Source organism: Haematobia irritans, chromosome 5 (assembly GCF_050003625.1).
Source record: "Haematobia irritans isolate KBUSLIRL chromosome 5, ASM5000362v1, whole genome shotgun sequence".
NCBI classification, from domain to species: domain Eukaryota; kingdom Metazoa; phylum Arthropoda; class Insecta; order Diptera; family Muscidae; genus Haematobia; species Haematobia irritans.
In genome coordinates, this window is record NC_134401.1 from 7,762,145 (window position 1) to 7,777,572 (window position 15,428).

General features: G+C 28.6%; 4 protein-coding genes across 4 annotated transcripts in view; 1 reads left to right on the plus strand and 3 right to left on the minus strand.

Moving 5' to 3' along the window:
- Positions 1-15,428, plus strand: part of LOC142237788 (potassium channel subfamily K member 18) — a 56,113-nt gene that overhangs the window by 18,780 nt on the left and 21,905 nt on the right. The gene's annotated exons all lie outside the window — the stretch shown is intronic.
- Positions 7,570-8,327, minus strand: LOC142237791 (uncharacterized). Its single transcript, XM_075309206.1, has 2 exons — positions 8,175-8,327; positions 7,570-8,108 (listed from the first exon to the last, which is right to left on the minus strand). Exons 1-2 carry the CDS (start codon positions 8,223-8,225, stop codon positions 7,707-7,709), a joined length of 453 nt encoding a protein of 150 aa, XP_075165321.1. The 5' UTR covers positions 8,226-8,327; the 3' UTR covers positions 7,570-7,706.
- LOC142237790 (uncharacterized) lies at positions 10,105-10,868 on the minus strand. The gene is made up of 2 exons (XM_075309205.1): positions 10,649-10,868; positions 10,105-10,584 (listed from the first exon to the last, which is right to left on the minus strand). The coding sequence occupies exons 1-2, from the start codon at positions 10,694-10,696 to the stop codon at positions 10,144-10,146; spliced, it is 489 nt and encodes a 162-aa protein (XP_075165320.1). The 5' UTR covers positions 10,697-10,868; the 3' UTR covers positions 10,105-10,143.
- On the minus strand, positions 13,475-14,316 carry LOC142237789 (uncharacterized). The gene is made up of 2 exons (XM_075309204.1): positions 14,050-14,316; positions 13,475-13,990 (listed from the first exon to the last, which is right to left on the minus strand). Exons 1-2 carry the CDS (start codon positions 14,101-14,103, stop codon positions 13,541-13,543), a joined length of 504 nt encoding a protein of 167 aa, XP_075165319.1. The 5' UTR covers positions 14,104-14,316; the 3' UTR covers positions 13,475-13,540.

The following is a 15,428-nucleotide window of genomic DNA, read 5'->3' on the forward strand; positions in this document are numbered from 1 at the left end:
TGAGTTGGGGATTTGGTGGGGAAATTTCAGAAATTTGTAGATTTTTGAGTTGGGGACTTGGGGATTTGTTGGGAAATTTCAGTTGGGGATGAAGTTAAGATGAATATGATTTTTGGATAGATTTTTTTTGAAGATATTTATACGGGTTTGGTTATGGTTAGGTACAGTGTTGCCAGTACTAGGGATTTACTCCCATCGTTGAGGATTTTATTTCTTGAATGGGGACAATAGTTTTTGTGGGAAATTTTCGGAATTTTAGGGATTATTAATTTGGGGACTTGGTGATTTGGTGGGAAATTCTCGAAAATGCTGGAATTTTTAAGAGATTTGGTGGAAATTTTTGGATTTTTAGGGGATTTTTGAGTTGGGGATTTGGTGGGGAATTTTAGGTAATTTTTTAATTTTTTCAAGGATTTTTGAGTTGGAGATTTGGTGAGGAAATTTCGGAAATTTTTTGGGATTTTTTAGTCGGGGTTTTGTTTGGAAATTTCAGTTGGGGATAAAGTAGAAAGATATTCATACGCTTTAGGTTAGGGTTAGGTACAGTATTGGCAGTAGTAGAGATTTACTCCCAACATTGGGGATTTTATTTCATGAATGGGGATAATAGTTTTTAAGATAAATTTTCGGATATTTGGGGATTTTTAATTGGGGACTTGGTGGAAAATACTTGAAAATGCTTAGGAGATTTGATGGGATTTTTTTTTGATTTTTAGGGGATTTTTGTGTTGGAGATTTTGTGAGGATTTTTCGGCAATTTTTTGAGTTAGGGATTTGGAGGGGACATTTCGGAAATTTGGGGATTTTTGAATTGGGGATTTTAGTAGGGGACAAAGTTGCAATGACGATAATTATTCCATAGATTTTTTTAAAGATATTTATACGGGTTAGGTTAGGTACAGTGTTGCAAGTACTAGGGATTTACTTCAAACGTTGGGGATTTTATTTCATGATTAAGTTTTTGTGGGAAAATTTCGGAAATTTGGGGATTTTTGATTGGGGACTTGTTGATATGGTGGGATATTCTCGAAAGTACTGGGACTTTTAGAAGATTTGATGGGAAATTTTGGATATTTGGGGGATTTTTGAGTTGGGAATTTGGTGGGGAATTTTCGGTAATTTTTGGGGATTTTTGAGTTAGGGATTTGGTGGGAACATATCGGAAATTTGGGGATTTTTGAGTTGGGGACTTTGTTGGAATTTTTCAGTTGGTGTTGTAGTTGCGATGAGGATGATTTTTGGATAGATGTTTTAAAGATATTCATACCGTACACCTAGGTTGGGTTAGGTACAGTGATGGCAGTATTGGGGATTCCCCACAAGTTTGGGAATTTATTTCGTGGATGTAGAAAACATTTTCGAGCTGGAGACTTGGGGATTTGGGGGATAAATTTAGGAAATTGGAGGATTTTGGGATTGGGTAGGAAATTTTCGAAAAATTTGGGATTTTTCCTTTAGGGATGTGGTGGCGAATTTAATTTTTTGGCTATTATGAGTTGGAGATTTGGTGGGGAAATTTCAGAAAATTGGGGACTTGGAGATTTTGTGTGGGAAATTTGTTGAAAAATTTGGGATTTTGTTTTGGGTATTTTTGAGTTGAGAATTTTCGATTTTTTTTTTTAATTTTTGAGTTGGGGATTTGTTTGTGAATTTTTGAAAATTTTTGAATTTTTTTTTTTTGCATTTTACACATTCTCCAAAAAATTCTTAAAGAAGCTCAATGAGTCCGTAAAACAAAAAACCCTTGCCTCTCTTTATGCTAATATATACATAATATGTATGACATTCATCAATCTTATCGGATGAGGTATAAAAACGTTGACATTCTACTTGAAATTTTGCCCACAAAATTTTACACTTCACACTGCTTTAACAACATATTTTTCTAGATTTACGAAATTATTTCAACATTTGGGGACAAGAGCTAGAATAACACTGGAGACACTGGTTAGGTATAGTGGCAACCCCTTATGTAAGGCTCACATTGGTTATTCAGTACATTGTGGTACCACATTCCGCTTCACTCTGCTTCGCCAAAATATTATTCTAATATTACGATGTCATTTCAAGGGAAGAAAGTTTTTGTGAGGAATTTTGATTTAATTTGGGAATTTTAGGGACAAAACCATTGAAGTTTGGGGACAAGACCTAGAAAAATACTGGCAACACTGATTAGGTATAGTTGACATCGGCCTTTATATGAACATCGCTCTTACTTAATTTGGAATTGCTTTGATTTGAATGTAAAAAATCCTACTTAAACACCTTTTCTTCCCACCACCATAATTTCAAATATTTCTAAAATTTATTTCAACCCCCATAATATCATAAAGTATTCGTATTTGTCATGTTCCCTTTATTTATTGTGCTAAAGAATGTCTGACAATTTCGATTCCTTCAATGAAATTCACGTCATTAGCGTTTTTTATAGTATGACCAGTCATACAATAGATTTTTTTTAAATTTGTCTCACCCACATGATGGTGATGGCAAAAACAAACAACACCAACCATATCGAAAAATTGACAATTTTCCAAAATCAAAAAAAAAAATCAAGAATTTTAATAATAATATAATGCTGATAATTACTGAGATAATTAGCTGAAAATGTGCTCAACGAACATTTTATATAGAAATCTTTTCACAGTGGTCATAACCCCCTCATAAATGTCTAAGGTAGATGGGGCAGACAATGACCGAAAATGACTGCCAGACCATGCGCCTAGATTAAGGTGAACCGGACACTCAACATCAAATCTCTTGACATGGGATTATCTTTTTCCGTAAATAAGACCTTTTTTGTTTAGCCATAAAGCTACATGTTTAATAAAATGTATATAAACAAATGTAGGAATGGAAATGGAAAAAATTAAATACCATTATTTTCTTACATAAGCAATAAAACTATTATACATATATAAAATCAAAATTATTGGTAATAACACTCGATACAATTATAATATAAAATTGTAGTATTTGTTAGCATAAATCGGTAACAGAAAAAGAAATAAAAATCTAATTTATTAGAACATTTGGTAAGAGCTTGAATTCAACTCCGATGCAAATGTTTATTTTATTTTTTTTTGCCAAGAATAGTTTACATAAACATGAAAGCTATGGCACGGTTCCACTCGTGCCAAAAATAATCTACCAGAATTTTAAGAAAATTATAACACTAATCTACCAAATTTAAAAAGTATCTTATTTTTCAGTTTTTGATCAAATTTTTGTGGTTTGTATGAAATAAAGGTTAATTCTTCGAATCCCTCCTATTAGCTACAATGTTTTGGGTAGACATTGATAACATGCAAATAAGAAAATTAAAATTTATAAAGATATTGCAAATATAGAAAATTTTGTAAACATTTTATTTCTATAGAAAATTTTGTCAAAATTTTATTTCTATAGAAAATTTTGTCGAAATTTTATTTCAATAGAAAATTTTGTCAAAATTTTATTTCTATAGAAAATGTTGTCAACATTTTATTTCTGCAGAAAATTTTGTCAAAATTTTATTTCTATAGAAAATTTTGTCAAAATTTTATTTCTGTAGAAAATTTTGTAAACATTTTATTTCTATAGAAAATTTTATCAACATTTTATTTCTATAGAAAATTTTGTCAAGATTTTATTATTATAGAAAATTTTGTAAAAATTTCATTTCTATAGAAAATTTTGTCAAACTCTTTTTCCATAGAAAATTTAGTCAAAATTTTATTTTTATAGAAAATTTTTGGAATTTTTTTTTATAGAAAATTTTATCAAAATTGTATTTTTAGAAAATTTTGTCAAAATTTTATTTCTATAGAAATTTTTGTCAAACTTTATTTCTATAGAAAATTTAGTCAAAATTTTATTTCTATAGAAAATTTGGTCAAAAATTTTTCTATAGAAAATTTTTTTCAAATTTTTATTTCTATAGAAAATTTAGTCAAATTTTTATTTCTATAGAAAATTTCGTCAAAATTTTATTTCTATAGAAGATTTTGTCAAAATTTTATTTCTATAGAAAATTTTGTCAAAATTTTATTTCTATAGAGGTTAGGTTAGGTTAGGTTATGTGGCAGCCCGATGTATCAGGCTCACTTAGACTATTCAGTCCATTGTGATACCACAGTGGTGAACTTCTCTCTTATCACTGAGTGCTGCCCGATTCCATGTTAAGCTCAATGACAAGGGACCTCGTTTTTATAGCCGAGTCCGAACGGCGTTACACATTGCAGTGAAACCACTTAGAGAAGCTTTGTAACCCTCAGAAATGTCACCAGCATTACTGAGGTGGGATAATCCACCGCTGAAAAACTTTTTGGTGTTCGGTCGTAGCAGGAATCGAACCCACGACCTTGTGTATGCAAGGCGGGCATGCTAACCATTGCACCACGGTGGCTCCCTTCTATAGAAAGTTTTGCCAAAATTTTTATAGCAAATTTTGACAAAATTTTATTTCTTTAGAAAATTTTGTCAACATTTTATTTCTATAGAAAATTTTGACAAAATTTTATTTCTTTACAAAATTTTGTCAAAATTTTATTTCTGTAGAAAATTTTGTCAACATTTTATTTCTATAGACAATTTTATCAAGATTTTATTTCTATAGAAAATTTTGTCAAAATTTAATTTCTATAGAAAATTTGGAAAAAATTATATTTCTATAGAAAATTTTATCAAAATTTTATTTCTACAGAAAATTTTGTCAAAATTTTATTGCTATAGAAAATTTTGTCAAAATTTTATTTCTATAGAAAATTTTGTCAAAATTTTATTTCTATAGAAAATTTTGTCAAACTTTTATTTCTATAGAAAATTTTGTCAACATTTTATTTCTATAGAAAATTTTGTCAAAATTTTATTTCTATAAGAAATTTTGTCAAAATTTTATTTCTATAGAAAATTTTGTCAACATTTTATTTCTGCAGAAAATTTTGTCAAAATTTTATTTCTATAGAAAACATTCTCAAAATTTTATTGCTATAGAAAATTTTCTCAAAATTTTATTTTTATAGAAAATTTTGTAAATAATTTTTGTTTAGAATTTATTTCGGCATAAGCCGGCTATCAATGTAAAACCTTTTTTCGGAGGGTTCAAGTGTGGTTTTTGTTGGGTTTAATAAACTGCCTGAATTTATTCTGATAATTGGTTGATAGTTTTGCTGCAAGTAGAGGATGCTGATGAGGAATGTGGTAATTCCGAAACGTGCGTCCATCCAACCATCTTGCAGTCTATAGGGCTTTGCCCAAATAAATTTGACAAACATTCTTTTCCTCTGTTGGTTAAGCTACTCTTGTAGTTTAGTCAATGTATGGTTTTAAGCTGAAATAAAAAACAACAACAATGCTTAAAGAACAAAACCAACAATAACAAAACAAAACAAATGAAAAAGAAGAGGAGGCACGCTCAAAATAAACCCAGCCATGTGAATTCAAATCGATGATTTGACAGTGGCATAGGAAAAGAGATATGTTTGTTTAGAATTTATTTCGGCATAAGCCGGCTATCAATGTAAAACCTTTTTTCGGAGGGTTCAAGTGTGGTTTTTGTTGGGTTTAATAAACTGCCTGAATTTATTCTGATAATTGGTTGATAGTTTTGCTGCAAGTAGAGGATGCTGATGAGGAATGTGGTAATTCCGAAACGTGCGTCCATCCAACCATCTTGCAGTCTATAGGGCTTTGCCCAAATAAATTTGACAAACATTCTTTTCCTCTGTTGGTTAAGCTACTCTTGTAGTTTAGTCAATGTATGGTTTTAAGCTGAAATAAAAAACAACAACAATGCTTAAAGAACAAAACCAACAATAACAAAACAAAACAAATGAAAAAGAAGAGGAGGCACGCTCAAAATAAACCCAGCCATGTGAATTCAAATCGATGATTTGACAGTGGCATAGGAAAAGAGATATGTTTGTTTAGAATTTATTTCGGCATAAGCCGGCTATCAATGTAAAACCTTTTTTCGGAGGGTTCAAGTGTGGTTTTTGTTGGGTTTAATAAACTGCCTGAATTTATTCTGATAATTGGTTGATAGTTTTGCTGCAAGTAGAGGATGCTGATGAGGAATGTGGTAATTCCGAAACGTGCGTCCATCCAACCATCTTGCAGTCTATAGGGCTTTGCCCAAATAAATTTGACAAACATTCTTTTCCTCTGTTGGTTAAGCTACTCTTGTAGTTTAGTCAATGTATGGTTTTAAGCTGAAATAAAAAACAACAACAATGCTTAAAGAACAAAACCAACAATAACAAAACAAAACAAATGAAAAAGAAGAGGAGGCACGCTCAAAATAAACCCAGCCATGTGAATTCAAATCGATGATTTGACAGTGGCATAGGAAAAGAGATATGTTTGTTTAGAATTTATTTCGGCATAAGCCGGCTATCAATGTAAAACCTTTTTTCGGAGGGTTCAAGTGTGGTTTTTGTTGGGTTTAATAAACTGCCTGAATTTATTCTGATAATTGGTTGATAGTTTTGCTGCAAGTAGAGGATGCTGATGAGGAATGTGGTAATTCCGAAACGTGCGTCCATCCAACCATCTTGCAGTCTATAGGGCTTTGCCCAAATAAATTTGACAAACATTCTTTTCCTCTGTTGGTTAAGCTACTCTTGTAGTTTAGTCAATGTATGGTTTTAAGCTGAAATAAAAAACAACAACAATGCTTAAAGAACAAAACCAACAATAACAAAACAAAACAAATGAAAAAGAAGAGGAGGCACGCTCAAAATAAACCCAGCCATGTGAATTCAAATCGATGATTTGACAGTGGCATAGGAAAAGAGATATGTTTGTTTAGAATTTATTTCGGCATAAGCCGGCTATCAATGTAAAACCTTTTTTCGGAGGGTTCAAGAGTGGTTTTTGTTGGGTTTAATAAACTGCCTGAATTTATTCTGATAATTGGTTGATAGTTTTGCTGCAAGTAGAGGATGCTGATGAGGAATGTGGTAATTCCGAAACGTGCGTCCATCCAACCATCTTGCAGTCTATAGGGCTTTGCCCAAATAAATTTGACAAACATTCTTTTCCTCTGTTGGTTAAGCTACTCTTGTAGTTTAGTCAATGTATGGTTTTAAGCTGAAATAAAAAACAACAACAATGCTTAAAGAACAAAACCAACAATAACAAAACAAAACAAATGAAAAATTTTATTTCTATAAAAAATTTAGTCAAAATTTAATTTCTATAGATGATTTTGTCAAAATTTTATTTCTATAGGAAAATTTGTCAAAATTTTATTTCTATAGAGATTTTGGCAAAATTTTATTTCTATAGAAAATTTTGTCAAAATTTTATTTCTATCGAAAATTTTTTGTCAAAATTTTATGTCTATAGAAAATTTGGAAAAAATACATTTCTATAGAAAATTTTGTCAAAAATTTATTTCTATAGAAAATATTGTCAAAATTTTATTTCTATAGAAAATTTTGTCAACATTTTATTTCTATAGAAAATTTTGTCAACATTTAATTTTTATAGAAAATTTTTTGTCAAAATTGTATTTCTATAGAAAATTTTGTTAAAATTTTATTTCTATAATAATTTTGTTACACAAAGTAAAAGTACAAAATAAAATTATGTATAGTGTGTATATATAGTTTAAATACTTAATTTATTATTAAAATAATATTATTATCGTCTATAAACTCGCACACATACGCGGAATATCTTTGTTTCAGAGTCCTTTTTCTATATCTCTCTACAATCTCTTATTAGCCTCTCATTAAATGTCGATATTCCCCTTTTTCTATTTTCTGTTGAACATGCAGTCGCAATTTCTCTAGACCAGCTTCATTTAAAAACTTTGCTACTTCAAGGCGTTCTGGGGTCTCTCCGACATTGTCACTATAGGCTTGCAAAAATTCATTTAAACTTTTCAAAAAGTTCGAAGCCATTCTCCTGTGGTAACCAGGTCTTTCTTTATAGGTGTGGAAGTCTTCCTTGTACATTTGTAAATTGGATCGATATTTCGCATAGGCTTCTGTGGCGGGAAGTTTAGGTAGAACTTGTTCAATAATTTCGTTGGCTTGGGCAGCCAATTGTTTAGTTTCATCTACAACCGGAGGTATATCTTGGCGTCGTGACCTTTTTAGAGCGTTCTCTCCCAATACAGGCTAAAAACCAGGAAAGGTAATGTAATATTCGAAAAAAAAAACTAATTTATAAATTATAATACCTACTTGAGTCATTGTTGTATATAATATGATTGCAATTAATAATGGAAATTTCATTTTGCTTAGAATTATCTTTAAAAAAAATCTCCTCTTTTTCGTGTGATTTGCAATTGTCTACTGTTTCACTTCATATACACCAGGTTTTATTTATAAACAATTTTGTTTTCAAAAGATTATCAAAAATGATCTTTTTGAATGATCACCATTGAACTTGGAGATAAGAATGACTTGGATTTTTATTTTTTTTACATATGCTAAAATGATTGATTTCATGTTAAAAATGTAGTTTAATACATCGGGTTTTACTCTCATCTAAAATATATTTATTAGGGTGTATCGACCTTATAACATTTTAAAGGATCAGGGGAATTTTTTTTTTGAAAGAGGGAACATTATAGCCAAACCACTTTACTATTAAAAAAGAAATTGACTTGAATTCATAGTTTCCTTCATTTGTGATCCATTTAAAGATAAAAGTAGGGATGGGATAGATGGGTTCTGGTAGTTCGATATTTCTAAAACACTTAGACACTTCAGACCATTGTGATACCACAAGTGGTGAACTTCTCTCATATCAAAGATCAATGACAAGGAGGTTTTTTGTATGAGAGAAGTAGTGAATCTCAAGAGGATCTTCTTTCCCCACTAATTATTTCAAACCCGTTCCCTTGGCTACGGTTTCGCTAGATAGTAGTTGGAGACAGTAGGAATCTCGTTAATCCAGAGATTATTATCATAAAGGCAAAAAACACATTTCTTCTATCCAATTTGTTCACTGAAAAAAAAATCTTAAAATCTCTGGCACGAGCCTACATAGAAAAAATTTTCACCGAAATATTTCCAATTAAAATTTTAATAGAATTTTCAAAAATATTCAATCAAAAATATAATTAAAACAAAAATCAATCAAAACCTTTATAGTATCAATTTAGTTTTTTAATTGGATTTATTAAGTTTTGAATTGACTTGGTGATTGATACTATCATTTGAATGTGATTGAAGACTTCGTGTTTGAATCCAAAAATTATTTTGTTGTGTGTAAGCTCTTCATCATATTTTTATATGGTGATGTAAATGTCACTAGTGTTTAAATTATAGTCTTGGCCTTACGAATTGCCTCGGATGGATCCTAAATTTTGGATCTCCATAGTAGTTGGGGACAGTAGGAATCTCGTCAATCCAGAGATTTTCAATACAAATGCAAAACGAAACGTTTCTCGTATCAAATTTGTACACTTAAAAAATCTTTGGCACGAGCCTAAGCCCTTCATCACATCTTTTACATGGTGTTGTAAATGTCACTAGTGTTTGAAGTAAAGTTCAGCAATAGTCTTCACCTTAAGTCAAAGAATCCGAGTTTCCCTTGAATGGAACTTAAGTTCTAGATCTCCATAGTAGGAATAATTTTCCTAGGAACTACTACAATATTCATGGTCCTTCGAACCAGATTTAAACCAGAAGTGACCTATTTTTGGCTGTAATTTTAATGAAATGTTCCCATTCCCAAACCTCCAGTATAAGATGGGGGGAATACTAACTTTGTCATTTCGTTTGTAACACATTGAAATATTGGTCTTAGAACCCAAAATACATATACTCTATATGTATTTTGGGCCTTGGTGAAATCCTGAGTCGATCCAGTGATGTCCGTCCGTCCGTCCGTGGAAATCACGTTAACTTCCGAAAGTATTCTCTTTGAGAGTAATTAAACCCAAATTTATGACAAACGATTCTGCGATTGTCTCAAACTTTTTTACTTATTTTTAGAGATTTTTTTTTAAAAGAAATCTCCGCTTGTCTAGAATTTCTTCCCTTCTTTCAGTGACAACAGATTTTAATTCTTAACCCTCCTGGAGAAGCAAATTTCATTCGTTCCAATTGAAATTTCTCTCATATTTGTCTTTATTTAACATAATCAGTATTTTAAAATCATTTATTTTTAATATTTTTATTTTTACCATATTTTTTGTGCAAATTAACAATGTCCTGCTGCCACATATTGTTCAAATTGTTTCCAATTAACATTATCAAAATTATGTTGCTTACGTTTTTCCTCATTCATCTGGACAACATCCTGTAGACCATTATCATTTAATAGTTGAAGAACTTCTTGCGATTTTGATTCTTTCAGATGACCCCACATATATAAATGAAGAAAAGAATTGTGAGCATCATAGAATTTTAAAGCCTTTTCGCCAGAGCATTCTTTCTCAGATGATTCCTGATATTCATTATAGAGATGCAGATATTCTTGGAATCTTTTACGATGTAAATCATATTCTGGATCATTGGATGGTAGATTTGGTAAAGTCTTCGCAAGTAGAGATTTAACTGCCACAGTTACAGCTTTCACTTCTTTGAGAATAAGGGCAAAATTTTCATTTTCTTTTTTCTGAGAAGAATCTTCGGCAAGGACCTAACGGAATAGGATATTATATTATTTTTTTTTTTTTGAATTTGTTATTAGAATATTGGCTTACCTGTGTCAATACAGCAACAACAATAGTAATTGTAATAAAAATTTTCATTTTTTTTAATTTTTAATTATAATATTCGCTACTCGTTCTTTCTATTTCGTTACACCTCCAAATGTCTATTGATTACAAAATCTTTCGAGCAATTTGTAATAACTAGACTTTGTTGTTGAATAATTATTGCAGGTCTGCAATTTAGAGATTTCTCTGTCTGTTATAGATAAGAATTCTGGAACATGAATACACAGTATCAGTTAAACTAATATTTAAAGCTAATGCCCATTGATTGATAAGAGTCGAATGAAAATAATTATTTACATATTTTTAAATTTTCTAAATAAAAATAATAAAATTTCTTGGAATTTCGAAAAGATGCCCAAAAAGCAAAACATGAAAATCGTTTGATATGACAGCTGTAGTAAACAGGTATATATATACACTTAAAAAAAATATTGACCTATTATGAAATAGTATGCAACTTACATTTTTGGACACTCAATTTACACATTATTAAGGACAAATTTCTTTAGAATAAAGAAATTTTAATTAGAAGACAGTTCACAATGTTTTCTTTAAAATTTTTATTTTTTCAATAAAATTTTGACAACATTTCCTATAGAAATAAAATTTTGAGAAAATTTTCTATAGAAATAAAATGTTGACAAAATTTTCTATAGAAATAAAATTTTGACAAAATTTTCTATAGAAATAAAATTTTGTCACAATTCAAAATTTGGACAAAATTATCTATAGAAATAAAATGTTGACAAAATTTTCTATAGAAATAAAATTTTGACAAAATTTTCATTAGTAATAAAATTTTGACCAAATTTTCTATAGAAATAAAATTTTGACAAATTTTCCTACAGAAATAAAATTTTGACAAAATTACCTATAGAAATAAAATGTTGACAAAATAGAAAAAAATTTTTGACAAAATTTTCTATAGAAATAAAATTTTGACAAAATTTTCTTTAGTAATAAAAATTTGACCAAATTTTCTATAGAAATAAAATTTTGACAAAGTTTTCTATAAAAATAAAATTTTGACAAAGTTTTCTATAGAAATAAAATGTTGACAAAGTTTCCTACAGAAATAAAATTTTGTCAAAATTTAAAATTTTGACAAACTTACCTATAGAAAACAAAATTTAGACAAAATTTTCGTTAGTAATAAAATTTTGACAAAATTTTCTATAGAAATAAAATTTTGAAAAATGTTTCTATATAAATAAAATTTTGACAAAATTGTCTATATAAATAAAATTTTGACAAAATTTTCTATAGAAATAAAATTTTGAAAAATGTTTCTATATAAATAAAATTTTGACAAAATTGTCTATATAAATAAAATTTTGACAAAATTTTCTATAGAAATAAAATTTTGAAAAATGTTTCTACAGAAATAAAATTTTGACAAAGTTTTCTACAGAAATAAAATTTTGACAAAATTTTCTATAGAAATAAAATTTTGAAAAATTTTTCTATATAAATAAAATTTTGACAAAATTGTCTATATAAATAAAATTTTGACAAAATTTTCTACAGAAATAAATTTTTTACAACATTTTCTATAGAAATAAAATTTAGACAAAATTTTCTTAAGTAATAAATTTTTGACCAAATTTTCTATAGAAATAAAATTTTGACAACGTTTTCTATAGAAATAAAATTTTGGCAAATTTTCCTACAGAAATAAAATTTTGACAAAATTACCTATAGAAATAAAATTTTGACAAAATAGAAATAAAATTTTGACAAAATTTTCTATAGAAATAAAATTTTTACAAAATTTTCTACAGAAATAAAATTTTTACAAAATTTTCTATAGAAATAAAATTTTGACAAAATTTTCTATAGAAATAAAATTTTGAAAAATTTTTCTATATAAATAAAATTTTGACAAAATTGTCTATATAAATAAAATTTTGACAAAATTTTCTACAGAAATAAATTTTTTACAACATTTTCTATAGAAATAAAATTTAGACAAAAATTTCTTTAGTAATAAAATTTTGACCAAATTTTCTATAGAAATAAAATTTTGACGTTTTCTATAGAAATAAAAGTTTGACAAATTTTCCTACAGAAATAAAATTTTGTCAAAATTTAAAATTTTGAAAAAATTTTCTATATAAATAAAGTTTTGACAAAATTTTCTATAGAAATAAAATTTAGACAAAATTGTCTATAGAAATAAAATTTAGACAAAATTTTCTATATAAATAAAATTTTGACAAAATTTTCTTTAGTAATAAAATTTTGACCAATTTTTCTATAGAAATAAAGTTTTGACAAAGCTTTCTATAGAAATAAAATTTTGACAAAATAGAAATAAAATTTTGACAAAATAGAATAAAATTTTGACCAAATTTTCTGTAGAAATAAAATTTTGACGAATTTTTCTGTAGAAATAAAATTTTTACAAAATTTTCTATGGAAATAAAATTTTGACAAAATTTTCTATAGAAATACAATTTTGATAAAATTTTCTTAGAAATAAAATTTTGATAAAATTTTCTTAGAAATAAAATTTTGATAAAATTTTCTATAGAAATAAAATTTTATCAAAAATTAAAAAAAAATTATCTATAGAAAGAAAATTTTGATAAAATTTTCTATAGAGATAAAATTTTTACATAATTTTCTATAGAAATAAAATTTTGACAAAATTTTCGATAGAAATAAAATTTTGGTAAAATTTTCTATATAAATAAGTTAATGATATGGGATCTATTTTTTTTTAACTAAAAATCAATTGTTTTGAATTTTGAAGGTAGCAGTCTGGGATATTCCCATCCCCTTTAGTTCCCGTTTGTTGGACGATAATAATTTCATTAAAGGTTTTATTCGTTTTTTATTCATTTACAATTTTTCCCAATTTTACATTATCCCCTATTAACAATGACCATCCAATATATATTGCTCAAAAAGTTTCCATTGAACCGCTTCGAAATTATGCAGCTTACGTTTTTCATCGATCAATTTTTGAATATTTTGCATTCCATTGTCATTTAATAGTCGAACAACTTCTACAGCTCGAGGAGATTTTATGTTATTCATTAAATACAAATGGATAAAAGTATTTTGTGATTCATAAAATTCTAAAGCTTTTTCACCACAATCCTCGGGTAAGGCAGACCGATATTGCCTGTATAGTTGAAGATATTCTTCGAATCTTTTACGATCTATTTCGTATTCTTGGTCATTGGGCAATTGAGGTAAAGTCTTTTCAATAAGTGATTTCACTTCCTTCGTGACAAATTTAGTTTCTTTGAGAATTAATGCAAAAGAATCGTTTTTTGTGAGAGATGGAGTATTCGATGAACTGACTTCATCGCCAAGGCTCTATAATAAAAGATTTTGTTACTTACATCATATTTCCTTCAATTATTTTACATACTTACATATGAAAATATTCCCAACACTGTTATTACTATGAAATTAATTTTCATTTTCATTTTCAAGGAGCTTTGAGACTTTAAGCTGCGCTCGTGCAAATGAATAATGATTGCAAAATTTCTTGACTTTTTATTATTTTTTTATTTTTGCTAAAATTAGCATAGTCTTTTTTTTAGAGATAAGAAACTAATCAATAAATTAACTCAATCTATTATATGGAGAATATTATATTCTCTAAGAAAAAATGCAAACAAAGAGAGTTTGGCCATTAAGAGGCTATCTTGTGCTCTGCCAATAAGCAAAACAAATGTAAACAAATGCCCAAGAAAAACTTGAAATTGACAAATTTCTCTAGAAGTCACAAAAACTATTCATTTTTTCACACACACACTTTCCATTTGAATTTTCTGTCATAATTATTTTATTACTTTTTCGGCTTTTAATACAGAAATTTATCAAACACACAAATGGCATTGATTTCAGAGACATCTAGCTTTATTTTTTGGATTGAAAAAAATTTGCCTTTTAAAACTAAATGTCTTTGAAATATAGACTCCTCTTTTTAAGGTATCTCGTTCGTAATTACCTACTCACTGCGTTTAATTTTTGCATTGCCAAATTTGCCTCTTAAAACTCAATGCTCTTTAAAATATACACTCATCTTTTTATACCCACCACCATATAATGGTGACGGGGGTATAATAAGTTTGTCATTCCGTTTGTAACACTTCGAAATATCGATTTCCGACTATATAAAGTATATATATTCTTGATCAGGGAGAAATTCTAAGACGATATAACGATGTCCGTCTGTCCGTCTGTCTGTCTGTCTGTTGTAATCACGCTACAGTCTTCAATAATGAAACAATCGTGCTGAAATTTTGCATAAACTCGTCTTTTGTCTGCAGGCAGGTCAAGTTCGAAGATGGGCTATATCGGTCCAAGTTTTGATATAGTCCCCATATAAACCGACCTTGGGCTTATAGAAACCGTAGTTTTTATCCAATTTGTCTGAAATTAGAAATCTAGAGGTATTTTAGGATCATAAAGAGGTGTGCCGAAAATGGTGAGTATCGGTCCATATTTTGGTATAGCCCCCATATAGACCGATTTCCCGATTTTACTTCTTGGGCTTCTAGAATCCGAAGTTTTTATCCTATTTGCCTGAAATTGGAAATCTAGAGGTATTTTCGGGTCATAAAGAGGTGTGCCGAAAACGGTGAGTATCGGTCCATATTTTAGTATAGCCCCCATAAGAACGATCTCCCGATTTAACTCCTTGGGTTTCTAGAAACCGTAGTATTTTATCTGATTTGCCTGGAATTGTAAATATTCTGGTTATTTAGGCTCACAAAAACGTGTATTGGATTAAGTTTTTATCGGT